This window comes from Xiphias gladius, chromosome 9, assembly GCF_016859285.1.
Source record: "Xiphias gladius isolate SHS-SW01 ecotype Sanya breed wild chromosome 9, ASM1685928v1, whole genome shotgun sequence".
NCBI lineage: Eukaryota > Metazoa > Chordata > Actinopteri > Istiophoriformes > Xiphiidae > Xiphias > Xiphias gladius.
Window position 1 is genome coordinate 17,222,143 of NC_053408.1, and position 27,279 is coordinate 17,249,421.

At 41.5% G+C, this 27,279-nt stretch overlaps 2 protein-coding genes across 3 annotated transcripts; one reads left to right on the forward strand and one right to left on the reverse strand.

Moving 5' to 3' along the window:
- Window positions 1-2,362: 2,362 nt before the first annotated feature.
- LOC120794811 lies at window positions 2,363-12,373 on the forward strand. Of its 2 annotated transcripts, none has more exons than XM_040136168.1 (2): window positions 2,363-2,645; window positions 4,557-12,373. In XM_040136168.1, exon 2 carries the CDS (start codon window positions 4,690-4,692, stop codon window positions 11,140-11,142), a length of 6,453 nt encoding a protein of 2,150 aa, XP_039992102.1. In that variant the 5' UTR covers window positions 2,363-2,645; window positions 4,557-4,689; the 3' UTR covers window positions 11,143-12,373. The 2 variants fall into 2 exon arrangements, with proteins under 2 accessions (XP_039992102.1, XP_039992103.1); XM_040136169.1 differs by having other exon boundaries at window positions 2,363-2,475.
- Window positions 12,374-13,463: 1,090 nt separating this feature from the next.
- On the reverse strand, window positions 13,464-17,284 carry LOC120794488 (bone morphogenetic protein 4-like). Its single transcript, XM_040135603.1, has 5 exons — window positions 16,100-17,284; window positions 15,681-15,820; window positions 15,320-15,436; window positions 14,825-15,014; window positions 13,464-13,926 (listed from the first exon to the last, which is right to left on the reverse strand). The coding sequence occupies exons 1-5, from the start codon at window positions 16,392-16,394 to the stop codon at window positions 13,520-13,522; spliced, it is 1,149 nt and encodes a 382-aa protein (XP_039991537.1). The 5' UTR covers window positions 16,395-17,284; the 3' UTR covers window positions 13,464-13,519.
- Window positions 17,285-27,279: the final 9,995 nt, after the last annotated feature.

The following is a 27,279-nucleotide window of genomic DNA, read 5'->3' on the forward strand; positions in this document are numbered from 1 at the left end:
TATGTCGTGCTGGAGCTGGCAGCTGCATTCTAGGCCGTTTTTATATCTGTGATATCAGAAAAGTACATTTCTTCTAGTCAGATCAAAACAAATTTACTACCACTGCTGAAAATTAAATCTGTGGGGAACCACCTTTACCGTCTTGAAAAACAACAGAACATCTGCGTTACACTTTCATATTTGCACTTTCAAAGGCTTTCATTTCTACAGTGACCTATTTAGACCTGTCGTTTCACCACGCACATGAAAGGATAGTTAAATGTGAAATTTGTCGTTACGAATTTTAGCTGTCAAGTGAAAAAGCAAAAACAAAAGACTAAACTGCCCACTGATCAGGATGCCACTGATTTTTGTGTTCTGTCTCATTACATGTGATATTCTAGATCTTCATAATTTTTGCTGTATATGAGCTGCCCCAGCTGTCCTAGAGTTCTCATATCTGGGTTCACTAACCTGTCAGTCCTTAAGGCCAGTTACCTTGCCTGCCTGCCTGTCCCAGTTCTCGGCGGGCATGAAGGAGCATGAGCCTGGCTGCGTCTTGGGTCCTCGTGGTTCCACAGCCAACCAAAACACATGTGGATGTCAGTCATAATGGCACAAACAAAAGTCAGATCCTGTGTCTGCCGGACTGGACTTCATTCTTGGGTGTCTGTTGTCCAGCTCAACTGTCCAACTCATCTGCCCTCTGCTTTTAGAACTGTTTTACTATTATGCTATAAACTGTTAATATTAGCCAGCAATCTTAGGCGGACATTACTGTATTATTTATATAAGAAGAACAAGATGTAATCCACTTCTCTGCTGTCCATATATTCCATTTATGTTTTGGCAAAAATATAGCTAAATAGATAATGTATCTATAAACTTATGACTAAATTCCTACACACAACTCTGACAGAAGCACATGTGTATGTTTTCACACTTCAGAGCTCCATGTCCTGCTCCTCCACTGGGCAGAACCACTCTATCCTGGCTCACAAATTTTCTAGTCTAAATTATGAACTTGCCTCAGATTATGACTCTGGGACTTGTTTTTTGGTCTGAATTTTTATTGAGGTTTCATTTACTTGTTCAAAAAAAAGCTGATTACAGTGTAAAAAAAAAGTATTTACCACTGCCCAACAGCCTCCATAAGTGATGAAATTTTACAGCCACCTTTCAAGTTTACGCTTTTACAGTTTACAGTGTTTCACCCTTAAAAGCTAGATGTTGGTTTGAATTTTCCTTTTAGTCTCATTATAGCATGCATTATCTTTTTGGCTAGGATATATGGAATAAGGCTGGGTCTAATCTGCTGTTGGTGGGTAGGAGACAAACAAAGAAAGGTGAGAAACAGGCTAGAGGAGGAGGTATGGTGTGAGAGGGGAAGGAGGGGGCCCTCCCATGTGAGGCCTTATTCTGAACATGAGAAAAATGCTCCCACGTACAGTATCTTTGCTCACAACGTGATATTCTCACACTGCTCAGCAAGTAAGTCTATCTCCCCAAAATAATTCTGGGACTTTTCCCGTTAAAAATGAACATACCATGTTTTGAAAATATCTACAGTGCACATTATATGTTTTGGAATACAAGAAACTAATTGAATATCATTTGCGGAAACGTTTAAATCCATTGCTTGTCAATGGAGAACAATTGCTCTCTTATGACATATAAAAACAAATTGAGCCACAGTATTTCTCAAACACTCAACTTTCTCCATTTAGGGAATGCACAGGGTCATCCTTCACATGTGACCTCATCCATTGACTTCCTATGACTCAAGAAGGGTGACAAGTCAACAAAATGTCCCCTCCATTTTAACTCAATCTCACAGCAACAACAGCTGCATTGGTACTAAAACTAGACTACCCAGTCACACACTTTCATGTCCACAACACAGCCTTGTAAACAGAGCTTGAACAATAATAATAAGCCCAGCCCCGCCAAAGTCATATCAGTCAGTAGACATCCGCCTCCAGCTACCAAGTGGAACTTCAGGGACTGTCACACTTATTTGGAGATGTGTGATGCAATGGGCTATATCAGAGAGCTTGTTTCCCTGGGAGAAGGCAAAATGAGTCAGCAGCTAAATGTTAGCCAACGGTGTTGGCAAGTAGATAAGTACTCCCCACCTCTCTGCATTGTCTCTCCCAAGATTCAAATGATCAATGTCTCATCGTCACTGACATGAAGACTCTGTCATCAGAGGTGCCTGCCACTAAAGAGATCATCCATGTGGGAACCTATCAGCCCTCACAGCTTAGATACAAAAATAACCAATGACAGTGTCCATTTCATCCTGCTGATCTGCCTTGTCCTGACACTTGACACCAACTGGTTATTCCAATGTGAGTTAGCTAGCTGCGTACTGTGTTGCTGCTCAGTTTGGCCACACCGACTTGTGCGTCTATTTTGGTATCTTCTGTGCTCGCTATCAGGAGCCTGGCCACACCAGTGCATTTGAACATGGATCTGAGTACTTGACTTGCTGCGGTGAGTTTTCTTTGTTTCTTCAGCTTCAACAGAAAAAGTTTGTTTACCATGAATGACAACCTCAGCAGGTGGTACTGCACTGGATTCTTGGATTCTACATTGAGGATTTGTGTTTGATACCAGAGTCTAGATTGGACCCTTATACTCAGCATGAAAGACGCATCAACAAGGTGAGGGAGCAGTGTTATTATATGGATGTTCATAAAGACGTGAAAAGTACTGAAGGCCAGTGGACAGAATATAAGAGCTTTATATTTGGCTTGAACATTAATGTCTAAAGAGCACTACAGCACAAGGGCCACAGGACCTGTCGACATTTTTGTTGCTATAAAATCCTTACACTGTCCTATACTGTCATATCATTTACACTAATACTGTATTTATGAAGAAAATACTAAATTATATTCCAGTGGTTGCACCTTTATACAGTATAGTTAACTTGGGTACTTCATTCTTTGGGTATAAATACACAAGCAGATGCTGGGAAAGTACCGTGGTTGCTAACTGATCTGTGGTTATAAGAGGTGGAAGATTGTTGGCAATCAAAGTCTATTGGAAAGCCAAAGCATTCTGTAAGTAGGGCTCAAGATACAGTAAAGTCACTAGGCTCAATTTTACCTGGGTTGCTGGGGTTTGCTAATAATAATAATAATAATAATAATAATAATAATAATAATAATAATAATAATAATAATAATAATAATGATGATGATGATGATGATTACAGATATTATGGCTGCAGTTATTTTTGCATACCAGTGTTTTATTCAAATCATCCTTGACATGAACATGAGAACACAAAGAGAGGACTGCGTGACTACTATTACTACACTGATCAAACTATATTACAAACTGTATCATTTTAATGCACATATACAATCAAATACACTTCTGAATCATGGAATGTCTATATTTATATTTGTCTCAACTGCTTATAAGGAGAATCATGGTTGTGTGGCTACTTGAAGAGTGGAGTTATATGCCAGTGGCTATGCTCCCAGGTCAAGGCATATAAATGGGTTAATGAGCTATTCTAAGACCTCACCCAGATAGCTAAAGTAAGCTACAGTAGAGCAGCTGCTGCTGAGGCGCACTGTGACTGATGTGATGATGTACTTGCATTTCCTGCGCTCTGTGGTGTAAACCTTCAGGCATGAATATTGTTTTAGAGCCAAGATTTTCAAACTGGGAGGTGGGCCTCCACAAGGGTGCTCCAAACAGTTTCAGGGGAGGCTCAGTGAAAGGAAATGAAAAAAATACATTAATTATTACATTAGCTATCAACAGGAGATCATGTAGAATAACATAAACATGTGTGATTCGGTTAAAGAGATAGTTCAGAGATACAGTAGTCTTGGGGAAATTTACTGTTTTTCCTACTGTGAGAGTTTTTTTAAAATGTATTCTTTGTCGCTTGAAGTTATGTCAAACAGCAATATTAGACAATCTTGGTTCAACTGTTGAGTGTCTATGGGATCAAATAACATAATCATGATCCAATAAGCATCCAGGAATTTAGCAAAACTAAGCAAGTAAACTAAAAGGGTGTGAGGGGGCACCTTTTTCCAAATTTTTTCTGAGGGAAGACCCACAACTCTCAGACTTTGAAATCCCCTGTTCTACAGCTTTGCAGAGGAGTTGTCTGTATATTAACTCAACAAATTAATTAAATGTGAAAAACCTATAGTTGCATTTGAAGGGCACCAGTGTGAAGTGTGGGTCTTTTTTTGAAATGCACAACACAAGAACAATGGAAATGTTCATCTTTTCTGATATTTTTCTCATTTTTTACAAACAATATGCTTAGTGGTCAAAGGTTAAGGCACCATACAGTGTTAAAAATAACCAAGTGCATGGTATGAAGTGTTTGTCTGCTGCTGCATAGTGACAGCATGGCTGAAGCCGGAACATGTTGTGTACGTAAAGGTCATCAGTGCACTACAGAGTTCAAAACCATTTATAGTAATCATGTCAATCAAACAACCTTTTTGCAAGTTTTGACCTGCTGAGATGTTAATATAATCACCACTTACAATGCCAAACCTTTAATTACTGACACTGATTTCACTGTCTTGTTCTAGGAAGTTTTCATATTCCACCACTTCAACGACATCAGCCTGAGCTAGAAGAAAATCAAAGGACCTACAGAGCTGCAGAAGCTGTAGAGGAAGCAAGACTGGTGATGCACAAGACAGAAAGACTCCTGTTGACATCATGAGCTGTGTGGAAAAGCGACACATGAGCCATCGGGTGGGGAGCATGCTTCACCATCGCTTCCCCAATGGCTTCACCGACTTGTTCATGGACGAGACTGATCGGGAGGTCAGCACACTCACTGACAGAGCCTTCCGAAGTCTCTGCATTGGAGATGACGCAGTATATAACGATGAGTTCTTGTATGGATACTCACCTTTCAGCTGCCTAAAACCCTTGGTGGGGGAGCCTCTTAAAAAGACTCATCTTAAGGAATCTAAAAAGCAAGGGCAAAACAAAAATGACAAAAATGATGCCCGGCCAAAGAAACAGCAGCAACAGAAGAATATATCCCACATGTCGTCTTTCCTCAAGGCATTAAGTGCCACAGAGGAAACCTGTGAGGGGATGTTAATCAGAAATGGAGGTATGACAGACTCTAATGGGGAATCATGGGATAAGTCAGCACTTCGCAGCATCCAAAGAGAGCTATCTGAATTCTCCTCGGGTTATCAAACCAATCTCAGAGATGGACATTATAAGAACCATCATCGACATCAGTCTGGTGACGGTTCATCAAACAAATCAGGCAAGGATGTTTCCCTTCCCTCAGGAAAATCCTCAAAGATCAAAAATGGGAAATCCACTGTCAAACTAAGGAAACTTAACATCAAAAACTTTTTCCTCCACAGTGAGTTTAGCCCTTTCCAAACATGGAAAGATTTTAACCAGTTCCCATTTGGCCAAGAAGAGACAGTCACATCTATTCTTCCCACAGATAATATCCCTAAATGGTATGACTTGCCATTTTACAAGGAGCTGACAGAGGCACACAGAAAAGAGACTCTGCACACAAAGGAGGAACAGTCATGCCAGAAAGCAGCCATTGAGCCCCCTCCTCCCACTGCTCCTAAACCCATCCCTCCCCCTCCTCCACCTAAGGTCCTGCCAAAGCCCTCAGCCACTATAGCTGAGAAGAGGTGCTCATCGGATGGAGGGGATGGGATTGTTGCCCCCTGGAGGCGCAACAGGTCCAGGGCAAAAAGTGCTGTTCCAGTCAATCAGCCTGGGATACCAAGTCAGGACAGTTATTCAAAGACAGTGGATGAAAGTCTTTTGACGGTCAAAAAGGAAGCTAGATCTGTGGAGGTAAAAGCAATTGAGGAAGTCAGCTCTTTGGCCTCTACTCCGTTCAGTATCTGTCAGCTGATGACTCCCATCATTCCCTCCAGACAACCAACAGAAACATCAGAAATACTCCAAGCAGTATTCTCACCCTCTGCCCTTGACCTTCCACTTAGAACACACTCTGAGGCCAAAGTGGGCCCTGAGCCTCCAGTCAAGCGGGACAGCTACAAATCAATTGCCTCTAGCATCCTCTTCAACCTCAAAGACAACAGGAAAAGGGTTAAAAGCCGTTACAGCCCACCTAAATTCAAAACTTTAGAGTTGCCTGAGCATGGCATCCAATCTCCACAATCAGATCATTTGAAACATCCACTAGCTGGCTCTGAGGGCAATGCATCTGGCTTAAGCACTCCTGCCGTTTTCAAAGATGGACACACAGTTAGCAGTCCTATCTTGGAACCTGCTGGTACCCCAACTGTTGGTCTTACAAAGAATGATACTGACAGGCCTCTGTCGGATGATTATTTGTTATCAAATCTACTGCAAAACAAAAGGGAAGCTGCCGGTAGCAGTGGTTTTGTTGAGGAGAATCCCATCTCCCCCTTTACACAGTCAAAAAAGAACAAGAGCCCTATGGCTAAAAAGCAAAACTATCCCTCTCTGAATTTGTACAAGAAAGCCAGCCCTGTTGACAGCGATATGAAATATCCTCAAGTCCCTCTGAGCAGCGGCGCCTCTGTGCACATAGACCAACCAACTGAGACAAATGAACTTTCACCACTCATGCTAAACAAAGAACTCTCCCCAAAAGCACTGCCAACAAACGCAGGGCTTTCACCAAAAACTTCAAATGTCAACAAAGAATGTTCACCCATAATTTCACCCGATGCAATTGAGAACGCGAGTTTGCCATCAAATATATTGGTGGGGAAAAGACAATCAAATGTACCAGACAAAGCAAAACAGCCAGTGAAAGACACAGAGGAAAAAGCCTACCTGCACCCTGGTTATAAGGAAAAAGAAACTAGTGGTCAAACCATGAGTACAATGGATGTGATCAGAGCAGCAAGAGAAGCAATTAATGCAGCAAAAAATAAAGCTCTATCTGCAGCTCAGTCAGAAAGCATCAATAACCCAATTTCACACACAGGAGAAATGAAGGAGAAAGAAATAGATGAGAAGGTTGCCTATTCAAGGGAAAAGTTTAGCAGCAAGAGGGACAGTTCAGTACCTGAAAACAACAATGTTTTATCTCAAAGTAGAAATGAATCATCTGGTGTAGCACTGACTGGCAAAAATAGTCATGTCAAGAAAGAGCCTCCGCCAGTTCCAAAGAAAAATTTTGCAAAATCTGATATTGAATTCATTCTTGACAAACAGCAAACGAAACCAAAACTAAATGTTGACAAATCCAGTAATGGTGATTTGGGGGATGCAAAACTAGATTTACCACCAAAAGAAAATCAATCTGTCTCAAAACAAGGGAAGATCAATCATATTTTCTCAGCCAGACAGAACAATTATATAAAACATCAGAGATATACAGTGACGGATGATGAACAACTGGAGGAATATGAGGAAGGTGATCCGAATGTGACCACAAGAATGGAGACAGATGAAGAGATGATGGCAGTAAGAGAAATAAGAGATAGTGAGCATATAATTAACGATTTGCATGCTTTGAAAGAGCTGGAGAGAGCAAGGCTGGGTGATTGTATTCTTGAGAATGCAAAGAGCAAATTAGGGGCTATTAACATAGATGTGGAGGCCAGGGCTAAGAATGATTTGATCTCAAGGGAGCTTCGGAATATAAAGAAGGGCATGCTCTCTATGAGAGGGAACACATCGGCTAAGAGAGAACTATTTGCAAAGAAAGAGAAGGAACAGCGAAAACAGGAAGCTTTCACAAAGGTAAACAATAATGTCATACTAAACAAGGCACTTATAAATGACAATTACGACAAAGCCAAAATGGCACTTGAAGAGATCATATCAGAGAGGCAGAAGAGAAGGAATAAGTTCACAGAACAAGATGCAAATCCAATATTTGATGAGAACACTAGTGATGAAAGTTATGTAACAATGGTACAGCAACGTAAAAAAACTATGAAAGATTCTATGATAGAGGGCAGAGAAAGACAAAATGGCACCACTTCCACATTAAAAGAGAAAGAGAAAGAACTAAAAGAGACGTTAGGTGATCTGAGAGACCACAATCACATGAGGCAGATTCTGTCACAAACTGAACCTAGACTTGGTGAGAATCACAGATCGGGTGGTAGGATAGCTCTACCGGTCATGGACAAGGTTGGCAATGAGCTAGAGGCACTCCTAGAAACTAAAGCCAAACATGTTAATGATAAACTAAATCATGATCCTAGCTATGAATCAGAGGAGGTGAATGCCAGACATGTAGCAAGACGGGTGTCTGAAGACAGCGGAGAAAATCTGATTATTGAAAATGGAAGCAAAAAGTTAGATGCTCCACCTGTTCCTCCTAGGAGCAAAAAAGGAGGCAACAGAAGAGATGGGAGTGTTACTAAAGAAATAGATAGTTTGAAGGATGCAGCAGATGAGGATGTCTTTGACAAAGATGGGAAATATGAAAATGGTGAAGTACGCTTAAATGAGATGAGGAGAACAGGCACAGGTAAACAAGAAGTAGACAGTGACCTGTTCACAAAAGAAGCTGTGCCCCGTAAAAGTGAAACCGCTTCTGATAGAGAGATGTGGGATGTAGTAAATGATGCAAATTCAAAATCCGTTACTTCGATTGATGCAGTTAAATGTGAGCCCATCTTACCTTCAGATTACCCACAGTCTGAAAATGGATTGTATTTATCACCAAAGTTCAGGCGAGATGAAAATGAGGCAAACAACTTGCAGCCAGATGTGAGCTCCACAAGGGAAGCCACATTTGAAAACAGCAATGCTAAGGCACAGGAAAGGTGCAAGATAAAGCGAAAGGCCCCTGTAAAACCAGACAATTTAATCATACCAGTTGACAATGTAACAAAGAATCTAACAGAGGGTAGAACAGAGGATGAACCTGAAAAAATAAATAGACCTACTGAGGAAATAAATGTGGATGCAAAAGCTGTCAGTGAAAAGCCCAGAAACATAATATCACCCTTACCACTTGTAAATAGTATTAACGTCAATCAGAACCCACCTGATCAAGCGAGCTTTTCCTCAAAATCTTTCTACTTCTCTGTCGAGAATGCACTGCACAGAAATTCTGAGACTGAGTCAAATGTTTACCACTCACTGGAGAACTTGGTTGGAGAGGTGGAGGAGGTTGATGAGAGAATGCAGAATGTATCACGAAACATAAAACGGGATTCGGACAGAACTGAAGTGGAATATTACTCTTTAAGTGATCATGAAAGTGAGCCAGATGTTGTAAAGCGACCGATAACATCTCCTCAGAAAGAGACAGAAGTATCATACAATGACAGCAAAGAAAGAGAAAATACCACTACAGACCAAAGCTTAACTCATGATAAAAATAATCAGACCCCACTGTCACCCTCTAACACTTTATCTCCATCTTCGGGGATCCCTGCCTTATTTAAAGTCAAGGACAACACTTTCAGTATTAAGTTGAAAAAGACTGCACAACCTTGGTCACCAAGAGGGAGTCTGAGTGGTTCAGAGAGGGGAGAGGAGGAGTTACATCAAGTAAAGGAAAATCCAGAGCTCCCACTGGATTGTGGAACTACCACCAGTGGTAGCACCTTAATTTCAGAAGAAATCTTCAAACCTAAAGAGATTTTATCCAACCAATCACCTCCCCTGCTGCTCTCGCCTTCAAATTTACCAAATGAAAACCCAAAGAAACCCCAAGCTGGACAGTTCCTCACTGTCCCACAGGAGGAAGACAGATTTTCTGGAATGAGTCCATCATCTGAAGGCGTGGAGAGCTTAACAACCAGCACAGCTGATACAGCTGATGAGATGGGAAAGAACACAGGAGTGCCGGTAGAGTGTCAAGTGTCAAAGGTTCCCAGCGAATGCTCGGGATCCACCTGCAGTGGTAATGAAAGCCAAATGGGGCTACCCAAACCACCGACTGTCTTACCCAAATCTGAAAAGGCTGTTCTCAAAGCCATTAAACTGACAAATAGAAGAATGAAGAGGGAGGAGGCCCAGAAGTCCCCCCACAAGTCGTCTCAAAGCAGCAGCAAACACAGAGCAGAGAGACACAAGGGTGACAAATCTGAGCAAAAAAGTAGCAGTAGCAGTAGGAATAGCAAGAGCAGTGAGAAAAAACACAGAGAAAAAAGGGAAGACGGTGACTATCAGAGTGAACGTCACTATGGTAAAGTCAGCAATGACAGAAAGGAGCAACTACTCCATGAGAGAAGAGGCCACAACAGAGAAAACCAACACCATCAGAGAGCGGAAATGAGCCACAACACTCAGAGACAGAGCCACGATTCGGTGGACAGTAATAACAAGAGCAAAGAAGCGCTATCCAGCGTTGCAAAAGAAAGGCAAGGTCGCAGCAGGCACAGACACATTCGAGATAACACAGATAAAAGACATTACAGCACGGACAGGGTCATCAGTAATGTACCTGTGTACAAAGCTCATGTCGGCGAGAGACCCAATTCAGTCAGGCCATTCCACCGATCGCAAAGCATAGATAGGTTCTTAGGAGATAGAGTGGAACGGAGGCTTAGTGCCGATATGTCAGTGAATGAGAAGTTTGATCAGAGGACCCAGCGCATTGAAAAATCCACCGTGGAAGAGTTTCAACAGAGAGGCCGAGCCAGAGACAAGGTAAGCAGAGACAACCCATTGAGAAGGAGTCACAGTATTGATGTGTACAGCACTGAAGTACCTCACCCTTCAACCCTGTCCCGCCAGTCAAGCCACACCAGCCAGCTTTCACGCCAATCCAGCATTGAGCACACCATTGTTACACAGTCCTTCCCTATGACCCAACGTAAGCTCCTTCAGGATCCAGACTCAGGGCAGTATTTCTTTGTAGACATGCCCATACAAGTCAAGACAAAAACCTTCATTGATCCCGAAACAGGAAGCTATGTGCAGCTACCAGTCCAGCCACCAGAGGGTGCTATTCCGCAGGCATCCCCCATGGAGGTCTTGACCCCACCTGTGGTTGTTTACCATGGTTTTGTCCCAGTGCCTCTGTCCCCCATGGCTCAGAAAGCTACCACCCAAGCTCCTCCTGTGGAGCCGGAGACGTTTGAGCAGAGAAACCTAGAAAGGTCAAGGCAAATACACACATGTAAGGAGGGACATCCATATTTAGAGCCTGTCTATGGTCAAGATGATCACATGTTAGGGGAGTTTGTGGGCACTGAGGAGCTGGACTGACCAAGCTGATAGGCCAAGAGGTTTGAAAGGAAAAATCCACCCTCCTCATATGCTGTTTTGTATCATCAAATTGTGGTGTTCATTGCATTCCAGGAATTATTTTGTGATCAAGTGTTAAGTTTTTGTTTTGGTATTCTCATCTTCAACCTGCCTTATCTACTTTTACTCCAGTTAGTGATTTCCTACATTTGCCACAAGGATTTTAAGCAAGCAAAAATATTTCTTTGGTGGATTTCTCCCCATTCAACTGTTGATTGTTTGTACAAGATAGGGACTCCGGAAAGAAGCCCTCGGTCATATTAAAATATGCTTATGCTGTTTAACATCATTGTGGCTGCAATGGAGATATCTCAATGTGATGTTATATACACAATAAGAAAAATGCACCAAAAGCAACAAAATGGACCCAGAAATGCAAGGTACATCGCCAATACCTGTTAAACACTCTCCAGGTGTTTAAGGGCGGATTTTTCCTTCAAGGTTAAGTGTTTTCACAATACAGATATTCGATTCTTGTTTTGGTTTACTTGCCTTAAACTTTCATGAAACACAGAAGCTGTGTGGGCTTTGTGAAGCGTATGAGGCCTCTATTGTCTTTATTAGAGGAATGAGGAGATAATGAATTTGTGGATGAATGATAGTTGCTGTTGAATGCTGTTGTTTGAATGTGGGGTGTAAGATAATGTGCAGTTTTTGAGACACATAAGGGACATGGACGATCCATGTACATAATGTATTTAAGTGTAAACAGAGGCTAAGTTGAATGTAAATGTGGAATATTTATTGTAAATGCTGAGTTTGTTATATTCAATTTAAGTTGTATTTGGGTCTCGACTACTTTTCAGGTACTGTTGCTCTTTGTTTTGTAACCTGCAAGTTTGTTGCCTTGACATTCTTTTTCCACCAGACAGTTTCCAGTCACTTACATTATCATTAGAGATACCTGAAACAAATAGAATTCGTTCAGAAAATTGTCTTTAATTTGTTAAATTTCAAAATATTTTGCATGCTAGAGTTGAAATTGCAGTTACACCTGTTGAATACGTTTGATACAACACAAAGTTCATTTATACGGCCTAAAAGCTTGAACTGGCATTATTTCAATCATTGTCTTTTTTGTTTGTTTTTTTTAAAAAAAAGCAGAGGACATAAAGGAGACTTGGTTTTTGAAAGTTTGTTGCATTTTCATTTTCCTAAACTAGAATAAAGCAGGGCTGTATTGTGTCTGTGATCCATTCCAATAAAAAACAACTGTTTTTACAGACTGTATTATACTACTGTTATTGATTTGTTCCATCCTGCTGTGATAGGTTCTGAGCGTTCATTTAATAAAATACAAACATTTAAAACAGTTTCTAATCTATGTTAAAACTGCTTAGGTTGTAAAATTAGTTTACATCCTTGATACTTACATTACATTTTCGTCCTTCCATTGAGATCAGGATCCTGACTATTGACATCACACTTCTCTAATCTCTGCATTTTTGTTTTGAAAATGGTGAAAACAATATTCAACATTGATTAAAAAAGGGACTGATTACTCAATCCAAATTCCTATTTAAGAAGTTGAGATGTAAAGCTGCAGCAATTAGTCAGTCGATTAATAGTAATAGTCTGTGCTTGTACGCTGAATATTTTAGGGTTTTTGGATGTTGGTTTGACAAAACAAGACATCCAAAGACTTTACCTTGGGCCTGAGGAAATTGTGATGGGCATTCTGCACCATTTTAACATATTTTAAACACCAAACAATTAATTGGTTAAAATATATATAATAATCGACAGATTAATCAATAATGAAAGTATTCTTTTTTTGCAGCCCTATCGAGATGTAATCAAATCCAAATTCTGACACCTCAGCAAGTTCAAAAACTTAATTCCTGAGAAAAAGTAGGTTAATATTTTATGGATCATACTTACATGAGTTGCCACAGCACCAAGGACAATGTCCCCGAACTGAGAAAGGCGTCCAAATCAAGTTCCAGGGACCCTTGGAAGACCCTAAAGACGGGACATGGGGCCCCAAGTTTAAATTTAAATAACTCCCCCTCCCAACCTGTAGCAAGTAGTGCAATACTAATACATGAATAATAACAAAAAATAATCTCAACTAAGGATCATTAAAACATTATGTTGTCAACTGTAGTATACAGGTCTGTCATGAATGTATTTGGGCATCCTATCATTAAAATGTTTTGGAATCCTAAGACTAAACTAGACAAAGGATCACTGATTAATAGTTGAGGAATAGTTGTTTTATTTCTCAAAATAATACAATATTTAAACATATGCACAAAAATACAGTGTTTTAATCGACTCAAGCAAACCATTATCTCCCCTTCCCTCATTGTCCCAGTGTTAAAGAGTGCAAAACCAGTCAGTGACAGCCGCAGCTTAATGCCACCATGTCGTCATACTGCTTCAAAACCACGTTCTCCTCATCGTCAAAATATAACAGGCTGATGGACTGGAGTCTGTCAGGCACACAGCAGGGCGCTCCCACTTCATCGCTAGAGAGCTTGAGTGCGTGCATGATGGAGCGCACCGTGGCGTGATTTGTTGCTCTGAGGCTTCCCCCCAGTGGGAACGGACAGGAGCCTTTGCAGTGGTAGGCGTTGTATCCCCGGGGAGAGATAATCCAGCCCGACCAGCCAATGTCCTCAAAATCAACAAAGAGGGGGACCCGCTGGCAGGACTGGGAGGGGCTGTGGGGTGAGAGACCTGGAGATGCTCGTCGCCTCCTGCTGCGGTGGTTGTGGCGCTCAGGTGCTGCTGCAGGTTGAGCTTGTTGTATGGAAAGAGGAAGATGGTCGTATTGGGTTACAATCGTATCATAAATAGAAAGTAGTTCATTTTGGGGATTTCTGAGCATCTGAAATATTCATAGCAAAGATTAATTTGCTGAATTCAAACAAAATGTCAACTTTTAAAACCACTTCACAGTAGCTACCAAAACATCAAAGTCTTAAACTGACTGTGCCACAAGAGAAACAAGATGTATGCGACATGATACTGATGGGTGTGATTAGATGATAACACATTTGATGGATGGATGTGGCAAAATTGGATCCTTTATGCTCCTCTGATTCACCCAAATTCAGTAGAAATCAACAGATTCTGCTATTTTTAAATCGAATCCCAACACTACAGCATTTAATTCATTGCATAAATTGCTTTCCACTCTATATTGTAACGTAAGACTTCATTTATCCGGAGGGGCTGAGATTCACATAGATAAAGCACTATTTGAATGAAATTAGTGAAAATAAAATAAGAAATAAAAAAATTGAGAGACGATATTAAGAAGCTATATACAGCACAATATATACTGTAGCTCAACTGATACTGTATTTTTGATGCCAATACTTATATCGATATTTGGGAGGAAAACAATATTGTGACCAAAATACACATTTTACAGTGTGAAAAGACTATATAAGACTATAAGTGAACTGTGCAAATATTTGTGTGAAGAAAGTCCAGTAGTGCAACCCCATCAGCCATGATTAGTGAATACTGTATATATAAGTATAGGTACATAGGTAGAGTTATCCTTATAAATGCAATATACGTAATAATATGTTACAGTAGTGTAACACAGATAAATGACCCTCTTATGCCCATACTTCATATTGTCCACTCCCATCAACACACCCACAACCCACCACCACCACCACCTTACCCAGGTATGACTGGTTTGACGCTCCTGTCCTCCCGTCATCTGAGAATATGACCAGGTAGGAGTTTGGGTCTGTCGGGTCGCCGTTCTGCCGAGGTGAGGGCGCCGCTGACTCCATCCAGTTACCGGAAGGAAGTGTGGTCACCACCAGAATGCCGTTATTCTCCTGGCTGTTACGGATCCACTTAGATACCTGACGTTGAAAAGCAGGATTGAACAGGTTAAACACATTTGTTGAGAAATACTTTCTTCTCAAGTAGTTTCTAAAAAAATAAATAAACAAATAAGTAATGATGTCTTGATCCAGTCAAATCAAGATCTAAATTGGAAATGACAACATCATAGTACTTTACCAGAATGCTCAATGTAGGTAAGCAGTTAACACTTGAGTGGTGATGGGGAAACAGTAAAATGCCAAAAAGAAAGAGTTTTGATAATAAAGCCAGAAAATATTTTTAAAAATACAACAAATTAAACAAAAGTAGGGGAGGCTGTTACCGTTTGAGTTACGTTGAAGACTTCCCATCCCTGTGTGTAGAGAGGCACCAGCCTGGACGTGATGAGGTTTCCCCTCCAAGGCTTCACTCGGCTGTCCAGCACCTCATACAGATCCACCTGGACAGTCAAGACACACCACTGTCACTGTCGCTAAACTGTCTCCATCAGAGGCCACTTTCTTATCAAGACCTCAGCTGAAGGCTCACGTCTACAAATATCTGCAGACATTAAAGCGGGTTAGCTGCTCTTATTTGTGGTGAAATAGTCACCACAGAATGAAAAGCTGTCTGTCAGGTAGACCTCTGGTCAAATCTCTCCACCCCCGCACAAACTGGATAATGTCAGGCGACAAGAACTTTACCTTATAGAAATGAGGCCCGTAAGACTTTCCGAGGTAAAACTTCTGTTTCTTTCTGAACCAGCGGAACTCCGCCTTGATCATTCTCTCCTCTCTGCCGAAAGACGACAGGTTAAAGAAGCGAAACCTCTCTCCAGCATGACCTGCAGGCGGGGAAACAGCAAGCACGTCTTTAGTCAAACAATAAAAGAATCTGATCCTAGAGAAATGTTTTTAAAGTCTTTGCGACGATCTGTTAAGCAAATATAGCTGTGCGTAATTGCACGCTTGGATGAGAATTGCGCATTCGGATCCATATATGTCCAGTGTTTGGTGACGCTGTATGGCAGAAATCGTGGATTCAGTGGAGTGAATTCAATCTATTTTCCAAAATACATTGTCACAAAACAACCTGCGGGTCAGTTTGACGGGGTTTTGCTCACCTTTATCCTCGAAGCTCCGCACGATGTTTCCCTCCAGAATCTCCTTCTGGCTTTTTGGGCTCCCGTCCGACACTGACACCGCGTCAAAGAGATCCAGCATGAACTGGGGCGCCTTCTTGTGAGGCCCCGCCGCGGGACCTCGGGCTGGATCCCTCGGGTGGAACATCCGAGAGGCGTCCGGCTCGTCGCTGGCCGCCCGCACCGCGCCGGCTCCGTCCCGCGGCAGGGCGAGCAGGCTGACGCGTCTCAGCTGGAGAGCGAGGACGAGCCAGAGGCGCAGAGCTCGCGCTGTCATTTTAGTGAGAGGGGACTGAGCTCTACACCTGCGGGACGGCGGGTGATAAGGGCGACCCCGCCGCCTTTGATGACAGGCTGTCGCTGTATTCAGCTAACACCGGGAGATGATTGGGCCGTGATTGATGATGGTGGAAAGAAAAACACAAAGGAAAGGTGAAAATGACCCGAGAGTCAGCGATAAAGATAAAATAAATAAACAAAGAAATGACCCAAATCCCCTTCATCTCCACGGCCAGGTTACAGTAAGTTAGCGGCCATGTGGCTCAGTGGTCGCGTTCAGCCAAGCGGACTCTTATCACAAAGCAGAGGCGCGTTTGTGGAGATGTGGGATGTAGGTTTTCCGCGCTACGGCTGCGGTTAAAAGGTCCTTTTTGAAAGTGACCGGCCCTTCCGATCGCAGTAACCATGGCAACTACTGTAAAATGTTTTCAGAAATCACGCGTCTGACCAGACACTGACTATGGATGATGTTTGCATCGGTGTATAAATGATACAAAGGTCATGGGAAGTGAACGTTGTATATAAATATGTGGCAGTGAAATATGTTTTAAAAAAAAATCAATTCTGAAATGTTAAGGATCGTTAACTATGTTTTTTTAACTATGTTTTTCTACTGCACTGCTGCGTTACAGTGGTTTTCTAACAGGGGCCAATTAGTCGGCCAGCCAAACAAAGTTATCCCACGATGGTGTTTTGTCGCCGTCGCTCCACATCACGTGTTTCCCGGCCCAGTCGCCTGTTATCAGTGTGAGGCCAGTTGCGAGAGAGCAAACGAACAGCCGGGGCCGTGACGCAAATGAAGCGCGTTTTCAAAAGCCGCTGTTAACGCGCACGTTTCCACCGAACGCAGCCGGTCACCGTGACACCAAGCAGCCCGCGCGCCTCTCCTCCCCCTCGGTTACTGTTTGGACAGTGACTCAGAGTTAACACCGAAATCGGCGTGACGCGTTCACTCCTCCGTCAAAATGAATCCGGGATGATCTCCAATCAATCAGGTCGAACAAAAGGGATCAAATTCCCAAGATCATCATGCTGATCAACGGCCCAGTCTCTCACCTGTTGTTAATCAAATTCGGGGCGATTACACGGGAACGATGATCCCCTCATTTAGGGGCCATTACTCATGTTTAAGGCCCCGAAGTGAATGGGCCCTTTTCTGATCTCTTGCATCACTTAGTAGCCACGCTGTCAGATAAGCCACAGGATAGATTATGGCTATAAACACTGTAAACAACAGGATACCAGGAGATCAAATGATGATTGGATCTAATGACACAGTTGCATTTTCCTTTTCTAAGGACAAAGTTAAGGATGGCCTATTTTGTATATCAGGAAATAAGTGTTTTCCTGTACTCTATGTCGTATGCTGTAGCTCATATTTTTGGGCGGTGAACCCTTTCTTTAAATTTCCTGCTAAACTCAAGAGAGGAGATGCCGTGGATGCCATTGCTTGGTCCTGCCGAGGTCCAGCGGACAGCAGAGCTCCAGGAACTGAGGCACAAAGGCCCGAGACACGCGTCTGCCTGTGAGTGTACATTATGTGTGTGTTCCTCTGCACACGTGTCCTGTATGTGTGTTTTTGAGTGACATCTGGGCACATGAATGTATATGTCGCAGCTAGATGGCGTGGGACGTCCTCCAGTGTTTACACTGGCCATGTGCTGAGCGCAGATAGACTTAAAGGGAAGCCCTCTGACGTAGATACGTGCAAAGCTTCTCCCTGAGAACAGCTAAGGACAGACCGGCGTGTGCAACGTATGGCTTGCCTTGAAGCCAGGCGGTAACCTCTGTAATGGAGCTGGAAATCATAAAAATTGAGTTTTAATAGCGAAAAAATATGTGAAAAGATATAGTGTAATGTTTATTGTGTTGTTTCCAGACTGCCAGTCAGTTGTCAAATATGCAAAACCAAACAAAAGAGTAGTAACAAAGACTAATTGTTTACAGCCACGCTAGCAGCTCTGTGGTGATGTTTAACTAGTATAATGTTTGTCGGTATCTTATGATATCTATCTCAGTTGACCAGTTTTGCAGCTATTTTTTCATAAACCAAAGTAGTGCGCACATTTAAAATTTTGACCTGATGATGGTGATCGATGAAAAGTCTGGTGATCACCAATATCATTAGCGTTTATCCTCTGGGGAACACAGATGTCTACATTGCATGGCCATCTAATCAATACTTGTGGCGACATTTCAGTTTAAACCAAAAAAAAAAAAAAAGTAAGCTCATGGTGGCACCACAGGAAGTTGCAAGGACTCATTAAAATGAGTGGCCTCTCTCCTCCTAGGATCATGAAATTTTGTAATAAATTTCACGCTAATCCATCCCGTCGTTGTTGGCCGACCGACAGGCTGGCATTGCCCTCCACGCCGCCTGTGTGGACAAAAATATGAATAAACGAGAGGAAAGTGTGATCACAGCAGGAGGCATTGAAAGGAAAGCCGCAGATTAATTTGCGTTTTGGCTCGGGGGCAGCACAGCTTGATCTCACAAAAGTGGTGCATCGGTTTCACTCTCGTCCGTTAAAGATCCCCAAATTAAAGCAGTAACAGTATCGGCTGCCAAATAGTAGAATTGGATTATTTGATTATATTTCCATTCACACAGACAGTGACGCTATCCAACTGCAGGGATGATTTCCTCCTTATTTCTCATCCTTGTAGTAAAATTACTGGCTGTCTTACATTGATGTGCATGGCATTTCAATTCGAAACTCAACTCTCAACGGCTTCTCCAATTATTTACATTTTTGGATTTTTTTTAATGTAATACAACTAGTCCATCCAAGTACCAAGCGAGGACTTAGAGGCAGCAGTGCTAAGTTCCATGGTATTAGAAACCTCATGTCCTCTTTCTCACTCAACTGGCTGAACTGTTTCGAAGCAGAACTGTTTCACACCAGTGGTTTCACTGTTTAAGCCAATTTTTTTTTCTCACTGCAAATTCACATACATTTGACTAGCTTAGCTTGTTTATCGTATGCACTGCGTATCTTAAGAAAATTACATTTGCATGTTTCACAACCAGCTGTTATAAATGAATGCCTAGAGCGGAGCCTGAATCTGGGGCGTGGGTGGTTCAAGATCTACTCCCATTTCATTTACCCAGATATTACAGCAGATAAATGTGAAAGAAAGAGGCTCATGGCAGACATTTCGACTTGTCTTAGTAGTAAAAGCAGGAAATCAGCCAGCAGCTTTTCATACTGTGACACGTCAACATGTCTTTAATGAAAAAGGCTTATTCCATCCTATATTCAACACTCATCACATCCACACTACCTTGACAATTCACCTACTCTTAGGTTTGTGCCAAAATTTCAGCATTACTTTGCCAGTTCTTCAGCCCACCGGTGACTAAAGTCTGCGTATCCTCTGCTTGTTCTCCCTGCTTCAACCGCTCTTCCCTAACTCTGTCTTCAGGTGCAGCTGGATGGATGCAGTGTTCTCAGTTGAACAGCAGATGGGGCTATTGACTTAGGCATGGATCCACACTTTTGTGTGAAGATGATTAGTATTACAGTATAAGGTTTCATATGCTACATCATATTTCAGTTTTAGAATGATGTGTCGCTCTTTTTTTATGAAAACTTCATGAATGCAGTTTCTGTGGTCGCTTTTTTTTGATGGATTTGAAGGATGTGATATTCTCAGACCCAATGGAGTGTTAAATAAAGTTGCATTGGATAAACTCATAAACACATGGCACTCAAGCTAACAGCAAGGTTTGTTTTGAAAAAAGGCATTAGGGTTTTAACCAACAAAGACCTAAAAGTCATGAAATAATATGTCTGAAGTAACATAATTAAAAAGAACAGGTATTTTGAGAGTTGATTTGATGCACAGCATGTTGGCGAGGAGCCACTCATTTCTTCTTCAAGCATGATGGATGTTGCATGAGCTTTAGTGTGCTGTTGTCTACTCTTTCACCGAGGGCTGCCTGGCTCCACATCTGACAAGTGTGTCCATGTGTTAATGACTTCACCTTGTGTTAAATACCTCTACTGAGGCTATTAGAGGCACATGGAAGGCATTTGCTACAAGTGCTGGCCACTGCTGCAACTCTTTTTGAATGAATAATGAAGAGGAATACAATCGCAGCAAAAGTGGAAACATATGACAGGGGTGTCGGAGTCAGCCACAATGTAACGTGATTTTTTTTTTTTTTTTTAAATGTAACTCCATTGCCTCTGACCACAAACAAGCAGGGCCAGCTGTCCTTTAAGTGTATGAAATGTCCATTTAAACCAAGAGGGTCTGTCGTGTCTGTCTGTGTTGTTACAGGGGCACCACTATAACTAATATTGTCATTTACTGATGATTAGTGATGAGCCTGAATTGCAATAACACACTGTATATACATCTGCCATATAATACACTTTATGCTTAAAGGAACGACACTTATTTGTGTTTTTGACAAGAGTTACATGAGAAGATGGATATCACTGTCATGTCTGCATGCTATTTGTGCAGCAAATAAACAGTTAGCTTAGCTCTGCAACAAGAGTGGACACACAGGGAAGCAGCCTGACTCTGTCCAAAGGTAAAAAACAAAACAAAACACCTACCTCGAAAGCTCGCCAAATAAGAGGAAGTAACTGCTCCCAGTCGAGAAAATTCCCTCATTGCGGTGAATGAGCCAGAATTTGTGACTTGAACATAATGCAAACAGCAGCGGGGAGCCAGTTGGGAGTAATGAAAAATGGAATGATATGAGCTGTCTTTTGGAACATTTGCTGAGATAACTGTGCACTCTGGCAGCCCTGCCAGATGGGCATTACACCAGTCAGGGTGAGAGATGACAAGTGCCTGTGCAAGGAGTCAAGGAGCATACTCAGTAGATAGGGCCTGATCTTTCTGATGTTAAATAGTTTTTAAGCAAAATCCCCAAGTGACAGATACGGCAGGCTTTGTGAAAGTTGGTCATCAGTCACAATGCCAAGAATTTGAGCAGATTTTGTGTGAGTGGGGCAAAGATGAGGTGGATGCTGATGTTGTATTGAACAGAGGACTGGCTGGGATCACCGGGAGATCAGTCTTAGAGAGAGAGTTTCATTGTCCATTTTGAGAATCATTTGAGGCAGGCTGAGATCCAATCTGAGACTCTTGAGTCATCTGGTGGGAAGGGAAAGGATAAGTGCTGGGTACCATCAGCATAGCAGTGGAAAGTAAAAACACATGAGTGGATAATAGGACCAAGGGATGTGGCTTATATTGAGAATGATAGAGGTCCAAGCACAGACCCTTGAGGTACCCCAGTGGAAAGAAAGTGATGCTTGGATGTTTCTCCGTACTATGCCAAAGAGAAAAGCAACTTTATTCATCTCACCTCATTAGTCTAAAAATGTCGCCAGCTAAATCCCTATCTACCTCTTACTGTTCAGATGTAATCACTGGTCAATTATAAAGAAAAACATACATATTTATACTTGGTTACACACTGATAATTTAATAGCAAGAGGGCTGTCATGTAATTATCTCAGCAATGGTGTCTACTTTAATATACAGTATTTGGAATATGACATTTCAGCAATTAATGATCAATGTCTGTAACTATCATCAGACTGTTTATTACGCCATCGAAAGTAAGGCTAGCATTTCAAATTCAAGATACCAAGTTTGTAATCGTAGCCTCTGCTGTCTGGCTTTAGCTCACTAGCCACTCAGACTTTTTTCAAATTAGGATAAGGATAAAAGTAATGGGTTTAAGATGATTGCTACTCAAAAGCAAAAGCTCCAGCTTGTGATGTCAGATGGTGCCACAGTGCATGATCGCTCACAGCCCAATAATACTGTGTGTCAGCTGCACAAAGTTACGCAGCAGCCTGCAGTGATGTTTTAATGATAAAAAAACTCAAGGTGAGGCAGGAGATACAGTAAGAAGTTGAGAAAATAAGACTACAGTGACAGAACTGTCTGAACGCTGTATGGTGTTGATCACGGAGGAACAGCATCCTTCCCTGCTTGAGGACAGGCTGAGCGCTCCTATTATTCACTCTTGAAAGAGTGACCAACTGAGCCACAAAATATATAAAAATAGCGGTGAACAACGTGGGCAAAGCATTGTTTAGCGACATTTTGCAGGTGAACCACACCCCTGCAGTGCTGCTGTTAGTTGAAAACTTATGTATTAAGTTGAAAGTTAATGAGTGTCTAAATCCTGTCCAGATGTTCTTGCTGCTAAAGATTTTGTTATAAAAAATATATAAAAGGACCCTATAGAAAATATTACAGGAAACTATGGAAAATAGGAAAACAAGCATGTTATATTTTCGTAATGCTGAGCTCTTCAGCTGTAAAGAAGATCTAAACTGCTAAACTCATTTTGATGTAGGCCTACAGAGTGCACTTTTAGTCTTATAATGAAGGGAAAAAATAGAATTAAAATAAATATTGGATTGTAAAACATGGTCAGAGACCTAGTGAGCATCGCTCCATTGTTGTAGGTGTCATGTCTCTGGGTGTAAGATTCTAAAACATGAAATTATACTGTAGGTTTTAAAAAGACAGAATGAAAATAAATCACTGTAGCCATCTCTATTTCAACCCTCCAGATTCTATAAAGGGAAACATGTTTTTACCTTGATGTTTTAAAATAAAGAAAAACTCTTCAAAACATTACAAGCATAAATGAAAGATGAAATGAAATACAAATACAAAAATGTGCAGTGCATATTGTTCCCAGCTCCAAAACAAATCAAAGTTTACTTTTATAAACTGACTATCTTTTGAAAAAGATGGTACAGAAAATAAAATGAAGATAAAAACTCAACGGCCGACGTGCATGGTAAAAATGACACATGTAGGCTACAGAGCAAGTTTGTTTATTTTGTCTCTCGCTCTCTTTGGTGCACACCGGCACTGTCAGCTGCTGTCAATCAAACACACTGACACTCCCCTCCAGCCGGTGAGAAGAAAAGGAGCATTTCCCCAAAGACTTTTTTTTTCTTCCTTTGAAAAATAAAAAAGTCATGAACAATGCACTTACAAATATGTTGACATTATTCTTGACCACAAAAAGGATTAATAAAAGGACTATTATGTCTTTTGGAACTGGTTGTGCTGAAGCTGATGCTGTGTCAAACCAATCAACTGCACTGCTGATATACATGTAAGTACTTTATTTCAATGACTGAATGTTGCACTTTTTTGGTTTTGTTTACATTTTGTCAAAGTCACTGAGCATATTCCTCATCTTTGCAAACTAATTAACAGTTTTATCACACTGCAAGGCAGACTCTGTGATACACCTTCTTCCCCCTCAGGGGTTGGAGTGATTCACATGATATTTATAAGATGATAATAATAGTTCCCTAAATTGCCTCTCCATGTTTACAGTCACACCTTGCTCTGTTCTGCCAGGTCTGCTGTTTGCCTAAGTAGCTGCTGGAGATGTTCTGTTTGCGACAGAATATATTTTGCCTCTACTCCAGTTTTTGTCATTAATGCAGAGGATTTTTCCTCCAGTTCCTCAGACACCTCCATAATCCTGGTCAGGACATCCTTTTGCAGCTCAACAATTGTCATGATTTTTTTTTTTTTTCCAAACTGTTTCATAGTTTTTATAGTTATTTTCTCTGTCCTGGGCACCCGAGGCTCATCCAAGCGCAAACGCAACAGAGGATATCCCTTCTACTCCAAACCGACGGGAGGGCTCCTATGGCACAAGCTGCAGAAAAACTTTGATGATAGTTATGGGAGTTATGTGTCATAACACACAGTGCATCACACCCTTGGTGTGGGGCTGCGCAGCTGCAAACTGGTTAGAGTGACCGCTATCCCCCATTGAAAGCGCCTACAATGGACAGGGAAGCGTTGGAGCTGGAGCTCGGAGCAATGGAGCTGCGACACTGCACACACTGTTCAAACAACACGATGAAGAGTTCAAGGTGTTGTCCTAGCCTCAAAATTCCCCAGATCTAAATCCGATGGAGCATTTGTGGGTGTGCCAGAACAAGTCTGGTCCATGGTGGCTCCCACACAACTTACGGGACTTGCTAGATCAGGATCTGCTGCTATCATCTTGGTGTCTGATACCACAGGGCACGCCTGTGGCTAATTGGTGCTGTTTTGGCACCAGTTACAAATTTAAAGAAAGACTAATTTGACAGTTAACCCCATCAAATTTGTTGCTCAGAGCACTCTACTGACCAGTACATCTGAAGCTCTCCACAAATTTCTTTGGTTTCACAGATTCTCAGATAATGGTTTAACAGGTCTGTTACTCCAGAATATTTACGCTAAATCTGCTAAACGTGTAAACATAATTACAGATCCTGTGTTGGCGCACAGTGCCCTGTTAACTCATAAATCAGGATTACTGTGGGTGTAAAACTACAAAAAATGAAACTTTGCTACTTCACAGCTTTTACTGTAATCAACCACTGAGCAGCACACGCATATAGAAGGAAAAAAATGAGAGCCATAACAGATTAATAACCATTAAGTAGCATATCAGAATTAAACAATACAAAGAAATCAACACGAATATAGGAAATCTTTTATGTTCCAGTCTTAATTTAGACACCTAAAAGTTGAAAGTTTGGTGGGTATAGATACTAAATCTCCTCTTCTGTGGGGTTTAATGTACTAAAAGCTACATATCTACATTTAGAGGATTCATTTATTATCATATATTTATTTTTAATGATCACTGTGTCTACCCTTACATTTACATAACCTAGGCCACACAGACACTTGATTAATTAAATACAGGTCACGGAGAGGTTCCTCCTACTTTGATTATTTTTCTAGTTATGGAGAGTGGTCGGAATTGGGAGTATAATTATAAAAGAGCCTCACCAAATATTTGTTAAGGGTGGGCCCAGGAACAACAGGTCGCTATAATGCCTACTCCCCAAACCAGAAAAGCCAGTGATCTAACTATCACTCATTGTTCTCACCTCTCTGTACAAACCTCTGTGTTTAGGTGCAGTGTGAGCAGCTGTTGTGGTATAGCCTCATGTGTTTCATGACACTGCACTTACAGGACTGCTCTACAGTTTTTATTGCGGTTGTGAGTCAGCCGTCAAATGTAGCTGTATACGTACATACACTGCCTCTGTACACTGCACATTTCAGCAGGGTGCCCCTATACTGTATACCACAGTCTCAAATCCATCGGGCTTTGTTTTGGGCTATTGTTTTCAATCCTTATGAACACCGAGGTAATTGCTTCCTATTAACTGTTAATTTAGAATTTAACTTCACTCTAGCAGCCAGGATTTTAGGTTTGAGGCACTTGCGTTACTCGACCATCTATCCATAGAGGGGCACGTGAATCCTGTGAGTCAGATCAAATAAAAATGCGTGATTCTTCCCATTGCGGTTGTACTATGAACAGCAATACACTGTAAGACATGTATAATTCCTTTGTCTGCTCTTTTCATCCTTTCCCTTTTTCTCAATTTACTCCCTTTAGGGTCAATATGGACATAATACTTTCTCCTAAATCTCTGCTTCATAAAAACAGCAAAACGTGCATTTTGTAGTAAGGTGAGCCGAAAATGAGAGGATTTACGTAAAAACTTGCTAAAAAGGAGTAATGGGAGAAATGACAGACATCGATTAGAGATGACAGAAAAGAGAGACTGAGACAGAGAGAAAACACATTGAGACACAGAAAAAACTGAAGATAGGAACTAAAGCAGCCAGGTTTCTGTAGGCCGTCATCGCCATACATGAGACAGGCGTATTAGATTAATACTCACCAGAGCCATTAGGATGACTAGAGGATATCCTCTTCAGCTTCAATAGAGCTGACGAGAGTAGGAGTGTATGTGCTGGTCAGGTCAGGGAGACTAGAGGACTTCCTGCTTCATCTTGCCATGAACAAAGAATTGGCTTGCACTTCAACATAAGTAAATGTGCAGTTTGTGTGCATGCAAGCTGGAGTATATGTGTGCATGACATCTGTATAAGAATACAAATGTGTTCAGACCAAAATTATTATCATAATTTATAAAACAAAAAAACAACACTAATAGAAAAAAGAGGGACATTTTCTCGATTATTGTTTTAATTGGCATTTTCAACCAAGAAGAGATCACAGATCAACAGCAGAGATCACAGAACCACGGACAAATAAAATGAAACTATCTGTATGGGTAAATAATATTAAGGGTGAGTAGGAAAATATTGCATATTTTTTGTGATTTGGGTGAACTGACCCTTTAAAGCCAATAAGCTTATTCAGGTTCTGGCTGAGCGTTAGATGAGAGGATCAACAGCATTCTCCTATCTGCGTGCTAAATGTGGAGCTAAGGCTGGGGGTGATTAGCCCAGTTTAACTGGAAGACTGAGACTGGCGGGAAACAGCGAGCCTGGCTCGCTCCAGAGTTTAAAAATACATTTACCAGCAAGTCTGAAGCTTACTAATTAACAGGTTTGCTCTTTTTTTTTTTAACTATCTACGCACGTAGAAAAACACCCCAAATAACTTAAGAGAAAACCAGGCTAGCTGTCCCCTCCTATTTCCAGTTTTGATGCTACGTTAAGCAAATTGCGCCTTGGCTCTAGTTCCATATGTAGTGGTTTTTTTTTAACAGTTTTTAGCCTTCTGTTCTCAGTTTCTGCAGCGTTGTGTCTGCTTATCCAGTATCTGTATTCAGTCTCTCATCTCATTCAAATCACAGCTTTAATTTGGACAAACATGGAGAACATTTAGTTTTGGCTTGAACTCCAGAGGCGGTGGTATTGTATGTGGCTGCCAACCAGTTATGTTTTTTTCTCCTCCTACATTCCATTTCCCTCCTGCTCGGCATAGCGACCTCACCTTTCTGTCATTAAGTCAGCCAGACGCTACTTCATCTGGCAAATTATTGCGGTTTAGATGATATTCCTGATCGCTGAAACCTCCGCGCTCTGTGTTCATTTTGTCT